The sequence below is a fragment of the Gossypium hirsutum genome, chromosome D08 (assembly GCF_007990345.1).
Source record: "Gossypium hirsutum isolate 1008001.06 chromosome D08, Gossypium_hirsutum_v2.1, whole genome shotgun sequence".
Lineage (NCBI taxonomy): Eukaryota > Viridiplantae > Streptophyta > Magnoliopsida > Malvales > Malvaceae > Gossypium > Gossypium hirsutum.
In genome coordinates, this window is record NC_053444.1 from 56,382,852 (window position 1) to 56,403,694 (window position 20,843).

Consider the following 20,843-nt stretch of genomic DNA (forward strand, 5'->3'; position numbering starts at 1 on the left):
TATACTACATTCCCCAATAGCAAATATTTTATCCCCAACTCTTCAAATTATCTAAATGTTAAACTCATATAACTTGAAGCCACAATGACACTAAAAACCCAAAGAAATTAAAATCCAAAATCAAAACTTGAAATTACAAACCACCCCTACTCGATTGATTGGTATCAAAGCTAAATGTGAGTCTCAAATATAGTGGGAATATAAAAAGTTGTAACAATTGAAAATTGTACAATATGATCATTTTTTTGTTACAAAAGAAAGGGTTGTACAGAGCACATGACCTAACACAAACTACCTCACAAAGTGAAGATAGCTTGATTCATCTCATAAATACATCTCCTAAACCCTAAAGACAATTGCAGTATACTGCCATAATTGTAAGAAGTCCGCAAAAAAAATCTATTGCCAAACAAATTTTAAGAAGTCCGCAAAAAAAAATCTATTGCTAATTGTTTGAAGTGATAAACAAATTATTTCTATGCCTAGTCAATATGTTCATTATCACATTAACAAAAAGAAACAACCTACTTTTTTTTTCTCGAACAATCAAAATTTATGCATTCAAATCTCTTCAAAACTTGCCAACTAATTCGGTTTCCTTCCTTAAACCCAATAATGGTGAGACGGGATAGATGGACAACTAGAGTGGATGTATCATTTAGCATCATCGAACATGAGAACGTTAATCTTGTCGATCCCAAGATCAGATATGGGTTCAATTGGCTGTTCATCTCCCTCCATATGAGACAAAAAGCTTGAAGGTTCTCTACTAAATTCATCTACAAAGAAGTGTAAAATAGACTATAAAGTCCAGTCAAGCAATTGCAATGCAAAGAATACTGAATTTAGAAAATGTTGGAACAAATTTATTCAACAAACCATTTTGACTAATAATATGGTATCTTTATAGATATGTCTGGTCCTAATGTAAACCATTAACACATCAATAGAAAAACAAGTTAAAACTTACCGAACATTGTGGTTAATAAAGTTGGTGGTGGAGTTGACATGAAGTTGAGGCCGATATAAAATATAACAGCTAATACTATTATTACCATAGCATAAGTTGGAACTGCCAAAGCCCAACATTTGAAAATCAAACATTAGCTATATTATCCTCGCAACAAAATTGTTAAGTTAAACCAATTTTCTAGGCAACAAAATTTCACATAGCTAATTTGAAGTTTAGTGAATGGATCAACAAAGGCAGAATCTTTCCAAAGGCAGAATCTTCCCAGATTAGCAATACATTCTGTTTAACTTACATGAAAATTCATCCAGCTACTACCATATTTGATATTTCAATCCCGTCATTTCAAGGACTTTCTATCATGGTTAAAGCTTTCACTGGAAGTTAGCAAGACATAAGTTCAAAAGGTCCAGGGTTCCCTATGAGCTTGTCTTACTGAAAATGAGGTTAAAAGAATTCCAAGATTGGTGTAGACTTCTTCACAACCAATATAAACCTATGGTAACTTTCAGTTGAATAGAGAGTACCAAAGAGAATATATCAAAGTTCACTATTTCATCTTCTTTTAATGAGAAATAAGTGTGTGACTGCTTGCGTTCCACCGCTGCCTTATTCTTTATTTATTTCTTCTCTTCTTTTTCCCTCATGTCAATTGAGCAAAGATCTTATATTTGCTTTCCTACAATCTACTTTTTTTGTTTTCTTTGCCATAAAATCCCAAGATCTAAGTTTCAACACATTTTTGATGTAATATTAGATCTACGATCATCCCTCAAATATTAAACGACCAAACATGTATAAAAGCTACCACTCAAGCAAACCACTTAGCCTCACATTATATCATCCATTTTTACTAGGATAGAGATGTATGTGAAACCAAAATTGAGTAAGCAAAGAAAATGTTGCTGACTTGTTAGGATAATAGAATATCACGATTGAATGTAACCAAGGTTCGGGAATATATGCCATGCTAAGTAAATAGCTATGCAAAAATATGTTAGATAAATATGTGAGATAATTTAGACCTTTAAATAAATCCCTCATTACATAGCTTCAAATGCATCTTGCTTTAAATGAGATTGTGCACTAAGGTTTACAAAGAGCAATGGACAAACAAGTGTACCCATACAAATAAAATTTTAAGAATTTCTAAGATATTACAGCTTACAAGAATGTCCAAGCATACGCAAGTATTAACTAGAAAAGCAACACTCAAGAACCATAACAGTATTACGCTAGACCCATTAGTTCCTACTTAAATATTAATTCTTCCAACAAATACAACAATGGTGAAGTCTTCTAATGAGCATGCAAGGTATTTCTTCTCAGACCCTAACTTAGATTTCTACATGTTACCAAAAAAAAAGCTTGATTTCATTTTTTTATTAATCGTATTTTACTATTGTGGTGAAAGTGAAATTGGTCAACGTGCAATGGGTGAATGTGAAACTTAGCCACTGAGCTTCAATTTCGTTGAAATTTAACACTATACTTTCAATTCAGTTGATTGTTCAGCAAAAATCAAGTTAAAAAAGCTATCTAGTGCTTGATATGTTTCTAGAAACAAAGACCAATTAATAAAAGTCACAACTAAAAAAAAATGAAATAAACATAAGATTTGACACAATTAAATAATAACATGAATAAAAAATAATGTAATGATAGAAAAAGAGGGAAATAATAATATTAGGACTTGTAGCAAATAGAAAAAGAGGGAAATGATAATATTAGGTCTTGTAGCAACAACTGTCGTAATGGAACCAACAAAGCCATAAACCTCGGAAGGCTTTGGATCATGTTCCCCTAAACCAACAAATGAGACGGAGGCTGTTGTTGTTCTCCCTCTTTTTGAAAAACTAAGGATTGTCCTTAGACTATTCACTGAATAGGGCTCTTCCATCAGTTTTTCCCCTTTCTTTTGAATATTATAGAATCCAAATCACTATAAATTTTTATGGTAAATGTGGTGGAACTGACCTACTGGAGATCAGAGAAGACTAGAACAAAGAATAAGACACTTAAAAAATTGACAAAGCATGAAAAAGGAAACACACACACACATATGTATATTACAGATGAGACAACATTATTTAGGTGTAATTGTTTTTTATGGTAAATGTGGTGGAGGGCCCAAATAGTAATGCATAGTATGCATTTTGAAGAGGGAAAGGGAATCTCTCTTTTTGGCTACATTGGAATTCATAACATAAAAAAAAATGTCAACACCAACTCTTCTTAAACCTAGAAATTTAATAAAATTTAACCTCATCATCCATAACATGCAGTCTAACTAAGCTGGTGCATGAAAGGGGGTAGTGGCAGAGACTGGAGCTGGAATATGGGGGCGACCCATGGGTGTCAATGGAGAAGGCCTAATTTTCTGCAACCTCATACTTTGGGGTTTAGAGGCTTCTGGGAGGTTTGGGCAAAGGATCATTGCGTGAAGGTGAACCGGTGAGCTGCTGAACAATGTTCCGAAAATCATTCTTGCTGGTGTTGTAAACCTAAGGTTGAAGCTGCTCCCTAGCAGCATTATTACCAAAATTAGGTTGATGAAATGGGCTCTTCCTTATATTCTTCCCTGTCTTGTTCACACCTAGATGATCATTAAGCTAATTCTTCGAATTATTCATTTCCAAAAACCAAATCGCAAAGTGAACTACAAAAAGCCAATCCCAATTTTTTTTACAAACACCCACAAAGTCAAACCATTCAAAAAGCTTCAAATGAATATACCAGAACCTTAGGATCCAAGCTCAAACTCTAGCAATCAATCTGTCAAAGCCATCCACAAGGGGGTAATAGTTTCGACTTCTCAGTTCAAACAATCATGACTCTTCACAGTAATGTAAGCACAGATCGAATCAAAGACCACCAAACCAAATCCCAAACCTGGTATTGATTCAGTAAGAAAAATAGCAACCTTTGCTTCCTGCAAAAAAAAAAAAGAAAACCCAAAATAGCCCATCAAACTTTTCACTGAAAAATCAAATCCTAGAGAAAATAAAAGAGACAAAATATTTGTTTAATAATTAACTCCAAAATCAAAGCCCACATCATTAAATTCCGCTAATTTCACTAAAAATGATTGTGAAGGTAAAAGGCAACAAAAAATTAAAACGAAATGAATCATAAAAAAATACCTGTAGCCGTGAAGATCTTCTTCTTCCCCTCTATTTTTTTTTGTAAAATTAGAACAAATGAAATCAAATGAAAAATCAAAGGAAGAGACTAGCAAGCGCGGTGGGTCAGTATCAGGGATTTAAATTGCGGTCGTGGCCGCGTTTTCGGTCGCATTGCGTTTATCGCGATTGCGGACATAACGGATGCTATTGCGATCATTGCGGGTATCGTGGTCGTGAATTTTAAAAAAAAATTCACACAACTTATTGTAAAATATAATAGCGGTTTCGGCAGTTGCGGTTTCGGACGGTGCCGCTACCGCTATATAATGGCCGCTATTTCGGTAACGGACCGCTATTTAAATCCCTCTCATCCATTTCACGAAGAACTTTTTGACTTTTCTTCTATGAAGCACCGACACGGCCAAATACGTACCAAACACAGCTCAACGCGTGTTAAAAAGGGGACATTGTTAGACTTTCTTTTGGCCTGAATTAGAAACACAAAAAAAATCATATATAAGAATTTTTGTAACCCAATAAAAAGGGGAACTTTAGCATTTAATTGTGATAATTTATGAGACTTTTAACATACTTGTCTTTTTTGGAGTCGTGATATAATTTCCTAGACTTTCGTGTATTCACTTATATGCAAATGACGATAACGACGACGACGACGACAATGATGGAGACTTTGTAGGGAAGAAAGACAAAGGTAAAGGCATATATAAGGGAAATTTTTTAGACGAGAAAGTAAAACAGGGGTAAAAAAGTGTCTGGGTAAGAAAGGAAAAAAAAAGTAGCTAACGTACTTGTCTAGTTATAATGGGATAAGAAAGTCCAAAAAAATTAAAGTAGTATAAAAATAGTGAAAGTAAAATAGTTAATGTACTTATCAGAATAAAAATATTTTTAAATAAATAAATTTTTATTATGAGTAAGTGTGGAAGATCAATGAAGCGGATTCAACCATTCAAGAAGAAATCTTAAATAATCTTGAAACCAAATCAAATTTTCAAACAAACATATTTTCAAATTCAATTTTAAAATCAAGTTGCAATGATTTATGAAGCAGTAATCCAATATCAAGTCTGAATAACTCTTAGATTCATATCTAGAGATTGGATATCATAATTAATTTATAAAATAATTTTCTTTGAATTACTTGCAAATTTTTAGATTTTATTCTAACTATAAACTTGTGTATACACACATATCTTCCCCTTTGCGTAAAGTCATAATGTGTGTTTAAACTCGTTCGTCTTTTATGCTGTGTCCCTCTTGGCCTTTTTAAATGCTTAAATAGCATGGTTGGACATACGTCCCACCCATCATCTCTCTTTGTTTTCTAATTTTATATTATAATGTGTAAAAAATGTTATACATTAAATGAAGGAAAGTGGGCTAAGGTCGAACATGGAATATAACCAATAATAGTTGTGTCATCATCAAAGTATTTCTACTTGGAACACAGAATAATCCAGTAAATGAACAAGCAAACCCACGTCAATACTTACTATCACATTCCGCTTTCTGCAAAACAAGTCCTTGTTCCAATATGGCTGGGACTAGTGCTTTTCGTCACGCTTTTTTTTGAAAAAAAACAACAAAATTTCTTGCAAATTTGAGGTTCTTATTTGATTTTACTTTTCCCTATTGGACAAATCATTACAGCTTTCTGATACATGAATTCGCCACCATTCAGGATTTTTCTTTTTCTGCTTACGCTTGTATGATCGGTTAGGATTAGAGTTTTTTTTTTTAAATAACCTAAATTAACTGTGAGGAAACAAAACCAAACCACAAGGCCATTACCAAAAACTAACCATTATGTGAAATATTTTTATCATTCAGAGCTTCAGATTCTAAGAACTATCAATCTATATTTATGTTTAGGGTGGGATTCGCTTACGCTACTATAAAATTAAAAATTAAAACTTCGTATTTTTTTGTACGATTAATATTTTAATAATTTAATCGTTTAATTTTTTGATATGATTGTACTTGTTATACATGTAAATTTCCAAACCAATTCAATGTCTCTATTATATTTATCTAAAATACTATATATTAATATTTATTGAACGGTTGAATTTTTTTTTACATAAAGCAAATAATTAGAAATTTTTTTAATTTACATCAAATTTGACATGCATGACCGATATGAATGAAACATAAAATTTGATGGTTGAATCATTAAAATATTAATCATACAAAGAGATACAAAATAGTGTAAAATTACTTTTGTTTTATATGAGCGCAAGTAGATCCCTCACTTTTATATCTATATTATATTTAAGTTCTTAATTGAGGTTGTATCATGAATTAATTAGATACCAAATCAAGTGAAAATTAATTAAAAACCGTTCATTTTGCAAACAAACAAATATTACTATGATAATGTTTTTTTTTTCTTTCTATATAAAATCTATAAAAATCAATTTAAACTGGAAAAATCAACTAATAATCAAAATTATAATTTCCGAAACTTCAATCCCATCCTTTCAACCAAAACATCATTTATTTTTTGAAATATATATTTTTCACATAATTGTTCATATTTTCTTCACTCATTCTGTTATTCCTTTCCTCCTATTCAGTCATTCATGGAATGATGCAAGACTCAGACTTGTAATACTTGCAATAAATATTTACTTTCAAAAATAATTAAATTAATAAATCTCTAATTCATTCATGTTTTAAATTAACCGTAGAAATGCCATCACTTGAACCGGGATAATACACATATTTTTTGGAAACATCCATGTGTAGATTTAATATATTTTTTTTGGTAGAAATAGATATAATTATTTATTTATAAGTTAACTCGAGAATATATTTAAATTGCATAAACAACGAGGTTCCAGTCTATATATCCATGTGTTTTAAATAGATTTATATTTAATACATTAATAGTGTATAATTTTTTTAACATTAATTTGATTATAAATTTTTGTTATATTTGTTTTTTTTATACAATACTTAAAATTACTTATAATCTCACCCTAACCCTAAAATAGAAAAATAATACGCTTTAGCACACTCGAATTCACGTCCTCCTATTCTAACAACAATGTCAATGCAATCGAGCTAAGACTCAATCAGCTAATAGTATATGATTTTACATACCCGCATCATATGTAAATTAATAAATAATTGAAAATTTATAAAATAAAATTATTGTTTTTAAGAGATTGTATGTATGTTGTGGTTATTTTTGCAAGCGATAATGTTAGAACGAGTTTGATATTAGGTGAGAAGAATCCACGGAGATAGGCCGATGGTACATTGAACAGGTAGGCTGAGTATGATCCATTTCTAGCTTTTGTTTAGATATTCGGCCACGTACCGTAACAAACTAGCGCATGACTTGCGAGGCAGACTACAGAAAAAGGAGGGAATATGTAACCGTTCCTTACTTAATAGCTTTACATAAAAGCATATTTCACTTATTTCAATCATCTAAACCCCCCAAAAACCAACCCTACAATGAAAGAAATGGAAAATGGAAGAATATCTCACCACTCCTCCATGCCTCTTGTTTCCAGGTTGGATCATTTGGATTTCATTGTGAGTCCCAAAAATAAACTACATGCATTTGTCTTCAAATTTTATGCTTTGGGTTTTCTTATTCTTATTCTTTTTTTTTTTAAATCTGTTCTTTGTTTTCATGCAGATGAAATATTTAGAAGGGAAATTAAGTTTGCAGAAAGGAATGGAAAAGGCACGCTTGCCATTAGATTTGGCAATGAGGGAAGCTTACTTCAAAGGCTCCTTGTTGGATAGGGTGACATCTCTTGAACATAGAGTTTTTCAGGTAAAACCAATGGTCTTCAGTTGTCAGAATATAAAGTAGTTGATCTTTGCTTATCATCTTCTTGTCGGTTGTTGTAGCTATGTTTGGATTTGGAATTTAGTAGCACATCCAGCACTTCAACATCCACATCTGGTTATGCATCTTCCAGCCGAGGAGGATCCAGAGGACAATCCATACCTCGTTCCTTACCAACCTTCACCAACCCAAATCAATTTCACAAACAGGAATCCCGTCAACCTCTGCTTTCCAGGTCTGAAATTCAGGTAAACAATGGTTGTTATTGCCATTGGCTTTTGCATGTCATTGAAATATATAATCTGGTTTTTTATTCAGTTGTTATGTTTTGAACAGGAAGAGTCTGAAACGCTGCTACTGCAAAAAGACCCGAAACCTCTTGAGCAACAAGTTGGGAACAAAAGGAGCAACAAGAAAGACAAGATATGCGGCAAAAGTGGGAAAAAGACATCTCTCAAATGGTCACATTGGAAAATATTGGGTTGCTAATGAACATGCCTTTCTTTCTAGTTTGCTTTCCGTTGACATACTTGGATGTTCCAATTTCAACTTCTTAATGAATTTTGTCCTCTTGGTTGCAATGAATTATTAAGATCTTGTCGGTGTATTAGGAAAGGAAATATGTTTTAAATGGATTTGACATTGTTGATTTGCCAAGGATTTCCAAACTGATTAACAGTGGCCTAAGAATTGAAATTTTAAAAAAATGCATGTACACTTTATAAGCAAAGAACAGGAAAATGTTCAAACTATAGGTTAAAGCTCAAAGGAAGAACATGTAGTATATGGCAATGCTTTCAGTGAGGCCAATGGTTCTTTGCTTCCCCTTTTCACAAGGAAACAGTTAATGAAAACTGATAGAGAACCCTGCTTGTCTGCTTCATTAATGGTTTATCTATAAATCAATATGATGAAAAATCAAACATCTGGACTTGGTCTAACTCTAACAGCATTGAACCTTTATTTTCGAAAACATGGAAAGATGAATATGAAGAATGTTTGAACATTTCATTGCCAAATGTCACTCAATTGAACAGGATTTTAACTGAAGTTAATTAGGATTTAATCCATGGAAATACAAGTAAACAGGAATTTTCAACAGGATTGCCTATCTATAATTTTTTTATGCCTGTGATCTTACCTACTTAAAAATTACAACTTCTTTTCAGATGTCATACGAGTTATCTGATGATCTCCACTAGCAGAACTGGTCCAAGAACATACCAAAAAAAACATACATGTTACAAGCAGTATACAATATATTTCACAATTGAAACTCTGTGAAAGGGGGTTGTTAATCCATGAAATTGATGTGAACGAGAATGTAATAACTTGAATTGTTAATCACTCCATCTAGGACTTGGGAAGGGAAAGAAACCAGATGGCAAGAGTGGAAACACAAAACCGGAGGAAGGTGGAGGTTGAGGCCCTGGACCTAAAACCTCGGGCTGAACAATGGGTGAGAAAGCAAAATTGGGAGTCATTGGAGGAAATTGAACACCTGGAGAAATCAATGGATATGTCGATCTGGGGGACAACAAATTCATAAAACCAGTAAGAGATGGCCAAAGAAACTGAGAAGTTGGTGAGGGTAAAAGGGCAGGCCCATTCATTGGTATCAGTGGAATGGAACCATTCATTTGTTGAGAAGGTGGATTAGGCATTTGTGGTACAGCACCATTGACTCCTCTAGGGGAAGGAAGAGCTGACATTGGTGGATTAGGAAGTAAACTAGAAGAAGGTGGCGGAACATGAGGGTCACCCGGAACTGGAGGGTATAGTTGAGGTTGAACTTGTTTTCCAATTGGGATTGGATTTATAAGGTATCACATATAAGCTGAGATTGGAGATTCAGCTGTGTTTGCCCAAATAGCATCTCCAGGTATCATAGGTTGCAACATTCCAGGTGATGGTTGTCCATATTGACCAGGTCTAACTAAGCTATTATTTTAGTGAGCAGGAGGGGGAACTAAAGCTGGTGTATGAGAGGGGCTAGGGGCAAGAACTGGAGCTGGAATATGGGGGCGACCCATGGGTGTCAATGGAGAAGGCCTAATTTTTTGCAACCTCATACTTTAGGGTTTGGAAGGATTCTGGGGAGGTCTGGGCAAAGGATCATTGCGTGAAGGTGAACCAGTGAGCTGCTGAACAATGTTCCGAAAATTATTCTTGCTGATGTTGTAAACCTAAGGTTGAGGCTGCTCCCTAGTAGCATTATTACCAAAATTAGGTTGATGCAATGGGCTCTTCCTTATATTTTTTCCTGTCTTGTTCACACCTAGATGATCATTAAGCTAATTCTTTGAATTATTCATTTTCAAAAACCAAACTGCAAAGTGAACTACAAAAAGCAAATTCTAGTCTTTTTTACAAACACTCACAAAGTCAAACCATTCAAAAAGCTTCAAATGAATATATTAGAACCTTAGGCTCAAACACCAGTAATCAATCTATCAAAGCCATCCACAATGGGGTAATAGTTTCAATTTCTCAGTTCAAACTGTCGAAACCACTTTTTGAAAATAAAAAATTAGTTGTCGACTTAAGAATGAAAATTGAAGTCGCCACCAATCTTTTATTGAAATGTGATTGGATCACCTAAAAAACAATTTGGTCTACGAGTTTTAGAAAAATGGGTTTTGGAGTTAGTTACGTACAATGAAGGATTAGCACCCTAGTAACGCCCAAAATTGGTACCAAATTAATTATTTAATGTCTTAAGGTCGAATGAAAAAGATTAAAAAAACTATTCTCCTTTTAAAATTTTTATTGAAATTTATTAATTTGAAAACTAAGAAAATTTGGTTGACTTGCTCCAACGAAGAAATCGAAACCCTGTAAGTTGGAATACGATTCTTTGAAGTTCCAATGACAACCCACGAATTTGACTTTATTTTTTTAAATAAAGGAAAAAAAATCTCATTTCGAGATAATGAAATGTCAGATCCAGTGAGTTAGGATATAACATTTCGAATTCTCGAAAGAGTTTTGGTTTGGAAATTTTTCATTTGTATTGAAAAAGAAATACTCGGTTACCTAAATGCAATGAAGAAAATTGAAGCCCAGTAAGTTTAGATACAATCTTCTTGAAAATTTTTGGATACCGAATAGTACATTTTAAGATTTTTGAATAAAACGATTTTAATATTTTAACTAAACGTGATGTTTATTTTTAAAATAAAAAAGCGATGGAATAATAACGTAGCACAAAATAATAATTTATAAACTAAAACGTACGCTATTGAATATTGAATAATCAATAAATACAAGTAATCATATAAAGCACATAGTGGCAATGGTTCCACATTATATATTGTGCAAATATTGATGTTAACATACCAATGAACTAAGAGTTAGTCCTAAAGAAATATCAAGCAAAAACTAACATACATAAAAAAACAAGTTTTAAAAAACTAAAGAACAAATGGCTTAAAAGAATGGAAATTAAATTAAATGCACAACAATTTAAATAATACATATATATTAAAAAATAAATGATGACATAAATCAATACGATAATAATCTATAATGCTAAGAATAATAGTAATATGTAATATAGTGAAAATAATAACATTAGGGTAATAATAATAATAATAATAATAAAGTTCACAAATAAAAACAAAACAAAACAAAACAAACGCAAAGTTAAACATAAAAAATCATGATAAAAAAAACATGAAACAAAATTAAAATAAGACAGACAAAAAAAAAGGCTAAATTGTCCCTGGAATAAAAATAAGGGGCTAATTTTTTTTTGAATAAGATGGGGGTTGAAATTATAAATAAATAAGTGCAAAAGGACTAAATTGAAGTTTAATAAAATAATAGGGTAATAATCGAAAGTAAAAAATAAAGGAGAGGGCCCAATTGAAAGGTGCGAATAATTTAGAGGGACCAAATAAGGAAATACTCCCCACCCTCCGAAACGCGCCATCGTTAGGGCCAAATTGAAAATAAAATAAAATTATAAGTATAAATTAGAAAAAATAAAAAGATTGGATTAAAACAACTGAAAATTACGGAAGGGCCTACATCAAAAATATCCCATCAAAGCAAAAACACGCGGATCCTTCCCCTGGGCCGGGTCACCGCGCGGGTCAAGTGAGTGAAACGACGCCGTTCTAGCATCTGCGCATAAGCCCAAAACGGCGTCGTTTTGTAGGGCCTATTTAAGTTAAAAAAATTCCCAAAATTTCATTTTATTCCTCTTTCAAAAACAAAAACAAAAAAAAACTCTCTCAGACTCTCCCAGCCCTCTCCTCCTCCGGCCTAGATCCGGCCGCCAGTCGCTGGAAAATGAAAAGTCACAATTTTTTTTGGTTTTTCCAATCCCTGGACTTATGGAACGCCGATTTTCATCGGAATCGGCACCTCCTCTGCAATAAAGGTAGGATTTTTAACCTCTATATTTTCGGTTTATTTAAAACAAAACAAAATAAATAAATAAAAATAAGCCGAAATAAAAAAAAACTACCTTTATATAAAACTAGTATTTGATTTGATTTTCTTCTTTTCTTTTTTATTTCTCCGTAACAAAAATACATGGAATCGGTGTTTTTTATAACCCGAAATCTCCCTATTTTCTCTACTTTTACATTGTGTTTGTGTTGGTATTGGACTCTCCTAGTCCGTTTTGTAGGCAAACGTGGCGAAGGGCTGGTTCTGAGTCATGTGAGGGCAGAGGCTAGGCTACGACGCTGGGTGGTATGCGGCTGGGGTTGCTGCTTCTAAACATCTGTTTTGGGCCATATTGAAATTGGGCTAGGGTAAATCATTTGGGCTAATGTAATTTGGGCCATTTTAGACAAATGTAAATGGACTTTATAAATATTGGACTTTATTTGTTTTTTTATTTGGTTTATTTTTTATGTGCATGCGGGCCCAAGCAAATTGGGCCTATTACACAAACAATCATGGCTCTTCACAGTAATGTAAGCACAGATCGAATTAAAGACCACCAAACCAAATCCCAAACCTGGTATTGATTCAGTAAGAAAAAGAGCAACCTTTGCTTCCTACAAAAAAAAAACCCAAAATCAACCTACAAAACTTTTCACTGAAAAATCAAATCCCAGAGGAAATAATAAAGATAAAATATTTGTTTAATAATTAACTCCAAATCAAAACCCACATCATTAAATTCCACTAGTTTCACTAAAAACGATTGTGAAGGTAAAAAACAACAAAAAAATAAAACGAAATGAATCATAAAAAAAGACTCATAGCCGTGAAGATCTTCTTCTTCCCCTCTGTTTTTTTTTCTTTTTGTAAAATGAGAACAAATGAAATCAAACGAAAAATCAAAGGAAGAGACTAGCAAGCGTGGTGGGTCAGTATACAAATGGAGTTAAATTCAACGATCTCCATTTCTGACCAAGTTTGGTTTTTTTTAGGGTTTCGGTGATTGCGTATGTCCTCTCATCCACTTCACGGAGAACTTTTTGACTTTTCTTCCTTGTTAATTAATGAATTCACATGTGATAAGTATAACTATTGTTCAACTTTCAGATATGGCTTAAAAAAGACGATGCAGTTTTCTAGTCAATCCATTTGAAAACCCACAGGATGGGAAATTGTTAGCTATAAAGACTCGGGTTGTAAAACATAGAATGGGGCTACCATTAGTGGAAGACTCTTTGACTCTAAAATTTTACCAGTTTCTAGAATGGTCAGGAAATTGTGACATTAATATCAATTAACATTAGACATGAATATTGTGTTTTCCAGCGAGGATTTATTTAATTAACATTAGATATGGATTTGTAGATGATAGTATCCTATTTAGACATAACTATAACTAGATCCATGTCTAAATAGGATCTATTTAATTAACATTAGACATGGATATTGTGTCACTTAAATAGATCCATATAAGAAGTTATTGCAACACCCTTAACCCGTATCCGTCACCGGATTAAGGTTATGATGCATTATCGAATAAAACATAGTTAAGCACAATCATTTATTACATTTCATGCACAAATTTATACCCACTTCTTTACAAAATTTTCTAAACTCAATTAGCCTCAATTCTCCTATTCACATAAACCAAATTCGCATATTAGATTCTCATAGCCAACCAAAAATCAATCATGCCTTACTAATCATTTCACATAATCGAACTTTATTTCAATATTCAATCATATAAATAAAACACATAATTAAAACACATAACTAATTTAAACAAACATTTTTTACAAATTAAATCACATTTTCAAATCACGCTTTGAAATTCAACCATTTCATTACCATCAAATTCATGTCATTCGAATACTTAAAATATATTCAAGCATATATCATTACATTTCATATACTGAGCATATGCCAAAACATCCATTTGCATACATTTATTTCATTAACAAATTACTAATCATTCTATTTTATAAACCTATGCAGATTCGCATACCAAGCCATACTAACCCAGCGAGACACATTATAATCAAAAGATAAATGTCGAAATTTCAACATTCGGACAATCCCTATTTTTTTTCGAGCAGCACTTAACATTTCACAGTTAATTCAATAAACAGCAGCAACATATAGCATTTAGGTCAACAAGTTTTCCTCCATTTGGATAGCAACTAAATTACATAATATAGCAACATAACAACATCACACTTGGTCAGTGAAAATCAACACATTTGAACAGCTTAGTTAGTTAAATAAAACCAGATAAATGACAACACATTTCGACAATAAGCATGTAAAATAAGACAAAACATAGGTAACCTACCCTATTTTGGACAACATTTATACTCCAATTAAACAAGCATTTACACTAGGTGATCATAGGAAACATGTCCTATTTTGGACAGCTTTGATTTGCAACATTCATACATCATTAATTCACAAATATTTGGACAACAGTAACAACATTTAGACAACATTGATTTGTACAAAAATGGACAGCAATTAAGCACCAATTTGGACAAGATTAATGCACTAAAAAATGGACAACAATTAAGCATCAATTTGGACAACATTAATATGCTCAAAAAAATATGGACAGCATTTAAGCACTAATTTGGACATCATTAATATGCTCAAAAATGGACAGCAATTAAGCACCAATTTGGACAGCATCTTATCATCACAAAAACCGAATTGCCCATCCATCACACAAGATATACCATTTCCAAGCCAACTCACATGGCTAGAATTACAATTCAAAACATACCAAAAGTTCATTAGCCTATACATGCCATATACCATATATACAAAGCTTCAAAAGTACTAACAAGATGATCGATAGTGTGATGATGTTTCCCAACGATCCCCGAGTCCGAACTAGCTTCGATAATCTATAAAATAGTGAAAAAAAACATAGTAAGCTTTAAAAGCTTAGTAAGCCATATGCAAATAAACTTATAATACATGAAGTAAATATAACCAACTCATCAATGAAAGATCATGTCTAATCACATGTATAAATATCACATTCCTCATCTAACTCACTTGTTAATGATTCATAAGCATCACTTACCTTAACCTTTCAATTTTCATATAACATCATACATATCTGAATTGATTACTTATTCTCATATTCATTCACTTCTCAACATTACCCGTTGAACCGTTCGAAATTGATAAGGATACTTGGAGAGTACATAAAGCTTGTACAATACTATATCTCAGATAAGGTCTTACATGTTATAATATATCGATGCCACTGTCCGAGACAAGGTCTTACACGAAATCACACATCAGAATCCTAATGTCATGACATACGTATCCTATACTATTCCTATGGTTCGTACGAGGCTATTGAACGTCGTAATTCTATTGATACTTTCTCGAATTTAAATATTCAGCATCCAAAGCAATTCAATAACAAATAAACATATATAAATCAATTTAAAGGTATTTATTTGCATATGAACTTACCTCGCATATACGATGAACAGATTGGATCGACTACTCGTCAACTTTCGACTTCCCCCGATCTAAATCCGATTTCTTTCTTTCTTGATCATACATAAGGAACTATGGCCGAATCTTTTAAAGCTAAAAAATGGTGTATTCCTCTCATATTTTTGGTTAAGGAAGAAGATGAACACCAAATTTTAGCTTTTGTTTTATTTAACTTATGTTATTTATCATTTTACTAAATTAACCTTAGTGAAAAACCATCAAATTTCATGATATTATGCCCATTAATGTCCACTCAATTTAATTATGGTCTAATTACAACATAATGACCTCTTATTTAATATTCCATAGCTATTTAATACCTTTAACAAGTAGAATGCAACTTTTGCATTTTACGCGATTAAGTCCTTTTTTTTCAAATTGAGCAATTAAATGATAAAATTAGCTCACGAAATTTTCACACATATCAAGTAACATGCTGTAAATACTAGAAATAATATTAAAATAATTTTACGACTTCAAATTTGTGGTTCTGAAACCACTGTTCTGATTTAGCTAAAACTGGGTTGTTACAGTTATAGTTAGAAATATAAAAGGTTTTGTTATGGCTTCATGTGCTTACCTGATGAAAAATGTAAGAGACCTTAACATGTTTAAGTAGGATTTGTAGACGTGGATCTATTTAATTAACATTAGACATAGATTTGTAGATGATAGTATCATATTTAGACATGGATATTGTGTCTCCCACGTCAAAGTTTGCTTTCACCATTCCATTGTCCAATGGCCTCCACCTCTCATTTCGTGTCTCTTGTGTAACCTTGGGTAAGTTTGCTATTTTCTCTAATTCTAGTTTATATGCGTTGATAAATCCTGCGACCTCTTGTACTTTATATTTTATTCCTTCATGATGTGTTATATTTCTGTTATACCATAGCGCCCAAAAAACAATAGCAATCACTGAGCATTCCTGTGAGTTTTATCACCAAAATCAGCTACTAACTACTACTTCCAACTTTCCTCTCTATTAATGGTTGAGGGAGTTATCCCTAACTTTTGCAGGACAAGTTTTGTAAAATTGCAGTCTCTGAACAGATGGGTCATGGTCTCTTTTTCTTCTTTGCAAGCTAGGCAAAAAGCATTCTCAATTAGTCCTTTGACTTTAAGATTACCTAACGTGGGAATAAAATCTATTGTGATCTTCTATAGATTTATTCTGATTTTGCTAGGGACTTTAAGATTCCATAGATTTGTAAAATAATTGCTTAGATATTCAGTTTTGGTTGTACTGCTGTATCATAGCTCATTTGTATCTTCTATAATTAACTATTTATACCCACTTTTAGTTGTGTAGACTCCAGTGTTGTCACCCCTTCAAACTACTTCATATATCTGCTTGCTATTGGTCAGCGGAACCGATAGTATTCTTTCTGATTCCTCTTCATTGACAAGCCTTTTAACTTCTTCGCTTCTCCAGAAAACCATTTCACTGTTAATCAAATCTGCAACAAAAGTATAATTAGTGTTAATATTTTGACACTTTATTCTTCCATCTCTAGGCCAAGGCAGCCGCACATTGATCCAAATATTTATAGATTCCCCGTTCCCAATATTCCATCCAATTTCTTTTTCCAACAGTCTGCAAGCACCCCAAATGTTACACCAAGTAAAAGAAGGCTAAAACCCTAAATTTGCACCCATAAAATCCCCTTGAGGGTAATATCTAGCTTTCATGACTTGTGCAAACAAACAAGTAGGATTGTTGATTAGTTTCCATCCTTGTTTCGCCAATAGGGCTAAATTGAACTTTGACAGCTCCTTAAACCCAATCCTTTCTCGCGTTTTTGGTTTGCTCAATGCACTCCAATTCACCAGGGAATGCCTTTATTTGATTTTAAGTTTTGCCACCAAAATCTGCACATTAAGTTTTCCAATTCACATCAAAACGAAACAGGCAACTTAAAACACTACAAGGCATAAATTGGGATGGCTTGTAAAACAGACTTAATGAACACCTCTTTTCTCCCTATTGAAAAATTACGCATACTCCAATTACACATATTTTTAATGAATATTTCCTTAATATCCACAAAAGAATTCTTTTTCTTGTCTTCCCACCATAATTGGTAGACAGAGGTACCTTTCTAGGTTATTTGAGACTTGCACACCCAACAAACGTCCTACCTGATTTCATACTCTTTCATCCACGTTACTACTGAAATATATTAAATATTTGTCAAAATTAATAAGCTGGCCCGAAACCTCTTTGTATTCTTTAATCATTGATTTTATTGCATTAGCGCCTTCTAGTGAGTCTTCTCTAAATAGGATACTATCGTCTACAAATCGATAAGTTACCCCTTTCCATTCTAGCTCCACCAATTTTACCCTCCTTTTTGGTTATATTTAATAATGTAGAAAATCCTTTTACACAAATAATAAAAAGATATGGGCTTAGGAAGTCCCCTTATCGTAGCCTTCGTGAAGGTTTGAAGTCCTCTCATTGGATTCTATTAAGGGATCTTGAATAGGAGATGCCTTTTACACATATTATAATAATAGATATCCAATCCTTGCAAAAGCCTAATCTTCTCATCATATTCTCTAGAAAGTTCCACTCCACTCCACCCTGTCATAAGCCTTACGCATATCCCGTTTCAGTGTAAAAGAACCTACTCCTCTAGCTTTTTATTTTTAAATGAATGTAAAACTTCGTATGCCACTAGTATGTTGTATGTTATTTGTCTACCTAGTACAAAAGCACCTTGTGTTTCCTCAATGCAAAGATTAAAAACTCTTTTGAACCTATTCATCATTGTTTTAGAGATGATTTTATAAAGCACATTACATAGGCTGATAGGTCGGAATTGTCCTATATTCTTTGGTGCAGATATTTTAGGAATTAGCACTATTTTTTTTTGCTTATTTCTTCTATATCTTTTTGCTCATTCAACACCTCAAGGCAAAACTTACAAACCTCACTCCTCACAATATGCCAGAACTTTTGATAGAACAAGGCTGGGTATCCATCCCTCCTTGATGCCTTAAGTGGAGCCATTGATTTTAGTGCTTCCACTATTTTTCTTCCTTGAATTTTGCCATTAAATCTTCGCTCAAACTTCTTGTTATCCACGGTTGTACCTCAGTTAGCAACCTTTCATTATTTTGTACGGGTTTCGATGAGAAAAAATCCTTGAAATAACTGGTTGCCAACTCTACCATTCATTCATCATCATATATCCATACTCCATTGTCATCTTCAAAGCCTTTAATTGTATTTTTTTTCTTTTTCGGTATGAGGTAAAACTGTAGAAATACATTGTATTACGATCCCCCATTCGAAGCCAATTCACTCTTGCCCTTTGCTCCTAGAAAAGTTATTCCTTATCTACTTCCATATTTAAAGATAACTTTACCTTGGTAATTTCTGCCAATTTTTCTTTATTTGGTTCTTTATTGTTTAGCTTACTAAGGCTTAAATTCAAATCCTCCCTTTGTAACAGCCCGTCTTTCAGTGGTGTCAAAGATGATGGTTTCAGGGCCACCAAATCCGACGAGTAAGTTTGTAAATATTATATTTAATATTTACTAGTTAATTGTGATTTAAAAAAAAGGTTTTTGATATAGTGATTTTTGTTGTATAAATGATTTATTAAGTTCAAGTGGTTTTAAAAAATGAGGTATCGGGACCTTATTTCTATAAACCGAGCTGTACATATTTTTATAAATATTTACAAAATGTAATTAATGTGGTATTAAAGTTTTGTTGGAAAATTTTATCGTTTCGATGGTTAATTAAGCAAAAAGGACTGAATCGCGTAAAGTGCAAAAGTTGTGTTCTATAAGCTAAATGTATTAAATAGCTATAGAACTTTAAAGTGGGAGTCCTTATATGGTAAATAGACCATTAAAGGTGATAGTGGATGTGCATGGCTTGGCATTAGTGTAATTTTTAAGGTTTTGTAAGGGTAATTTTGTAAATAAATAATAAAAGATAAATTAAATAAAATAAAGTTGTCATCTTTTATTTCTCTTCTCCAACCAAAAATGAAAAGAAAATAAGCCATTGAAGCTTGAAAATTTCAGCAATAAAAATTCCTTTCATGTAAGCCCCTAAACTATCAGTTTCTTGTAATTTTTATGTTTTTTAGATTGTCGCAACTAGGTCTAACTAGCTCGTACCTTCGATTTTGAAACTGTTAAAGATTTTGAATGTTGCCATTGATGAATCTTGTGATTTTTTATGTTATATGATGAATTTAGAATGTTGATTTATATTTAAAAGTATTTTCTTAAGTGATTTTGATGAAAATTTTTGATTAGGGACTAATTTGATAAATTAATAGAAGTACAATGATTTAATGTGAAATTGTTGCATAAATGGATTGTTTTAGATACCATGAACATTCATCTAAGCTCAATTCTGGGTAGAAATGGTTAATTTGCATGTTTTGGGATTATGGACTAAATCGAATAAAAGTAAAACTTAAAGGGCAATTTTGTAAAAATGTTAAAAATGAAAAAATTGTATGAAATTAATTGTTTTATTGTCTAAATTAATACATTGAATGAAATTATTAATTTAGATCAAGATCGGGTGGAAAATCGAGGAAAATGGAAAATTACCAAAATGCCTATAAACTTTGGTATTTCTACAATTTAGTCAGGTAAGTCCATATGAACTATACTATGTATATTTTTAATTAAATTGAATGTTGTTATATGAAATTTTATTGAAAATGAATCGATATATATATGTTATAATACAATTTAATTTATAACGAAACGAGGAAAATTCAACGACACACGACGACTATCGAGTCCAGTTTGAACCTTAGGAATATTTAGGATACAAACGACATGTCATTAGGGGTTACCATGTTTTGGGTGTTGGTCTCGTACGTCCCACCGGTGGCTGAGTTTTCGATAGTTGTTGCGGTTATTTGACAGCTTGTGTGAGCAGCACTGTGTAGCTACGTCTTGACTGATAGCTTGTGTGAGCAGACCCATTTATGGCTCGAGAGAGAGCACTGATATGAGATATGAGATA

At 32.6% G+C, this 20,843-nt stretch overlaps 1 protein-coding gene, 1 long non-coding RNA gene and 1 pseudogene across 3 annotated transcripts; 1 reads left to right on the top strand and 2 right to left on the bottom strand.

The window, feature by feature from the left end:
- Positions 1-538: 538 nt before the first annotated feature.
- Positions 539-4,571, bottom strand: LOC107933545 (uncharacterized). Its single transcript, XR_005916887.1, has 3 exons — positions 4,114-4,571; positions 3,713-3,902; positions 539-779 (listed from the first exon to the last, which is right to left on the bottom strand). It is a non-coding gene; the product is annotated as an uncharacterized lncRNA (long non-coding RNA).
- Positions 4,572-7,442: 2,871 nt separating this feature from the next.
- On the top strand, positions 7,443-8,581 carry LOC107933564 (uncharacterized). 2 transcript variants are annotated; one of them, XM_041098493.1, is made up of 4 exons: positions 7,443-7,640; positions 7,769-7,909; positions 7,987-8,172; positions 8,261-8,581. In XM_041098493.1, the coding sequence occupies exons 1-4, from the start codon at positions 7,458-7,460 to the stop codon at positions 8,411-8,413; spliced, it is 663 nt and encodes a 220-aa protein (XP_040954427.1). In that variant the 5' UTR covers positions 7,443-7,457; the 3' UTR covers positions 8,414-8,581. The 2 variants fall into 2 exon arrangements, with proteins under 2 accessions (XP_040954427.1, XP_016721287.1); XM_016865798.2 differs by having other exon boundaries at positions 7,515-7,662.
- A 670-nt stretch (positions 8,582-9,251) lies between these two features.
- LOC107933560 (protein HAIKU1-like) lies at positions 9,252-10,239 on the bottom strand (annotated as a pseudogene).
- Between the last annotated feature and the right edge of the window lie 10,604 nt (positions 10,240-20,843).

Excerpts from the sequence above, each read along its gene's own strand:
- LOC107933564 (XM_041098493.1), top strand. The coding sequence starts at position 7,458 with ATGACTTGCGAGGCAGACTACAGAAAAAGGAGGGAATATGTAACCGTT. Across the intron at positions 7,910-7,986 it reads TTGAACATAGAGTTTTTCAG|CTATGTTTGGATTTGGAATT; the intron begins GTAAAACCAATG and ends CGGTTGTTGTAG. Across the intron at positions 8,173-8,260 it reads TTTCCAGGTCTGAAATTCAG|GAAGAGTCTGAAACGCTGCT; the intron begins GTAAACAATGGT and ends TGTTTTGAACAG.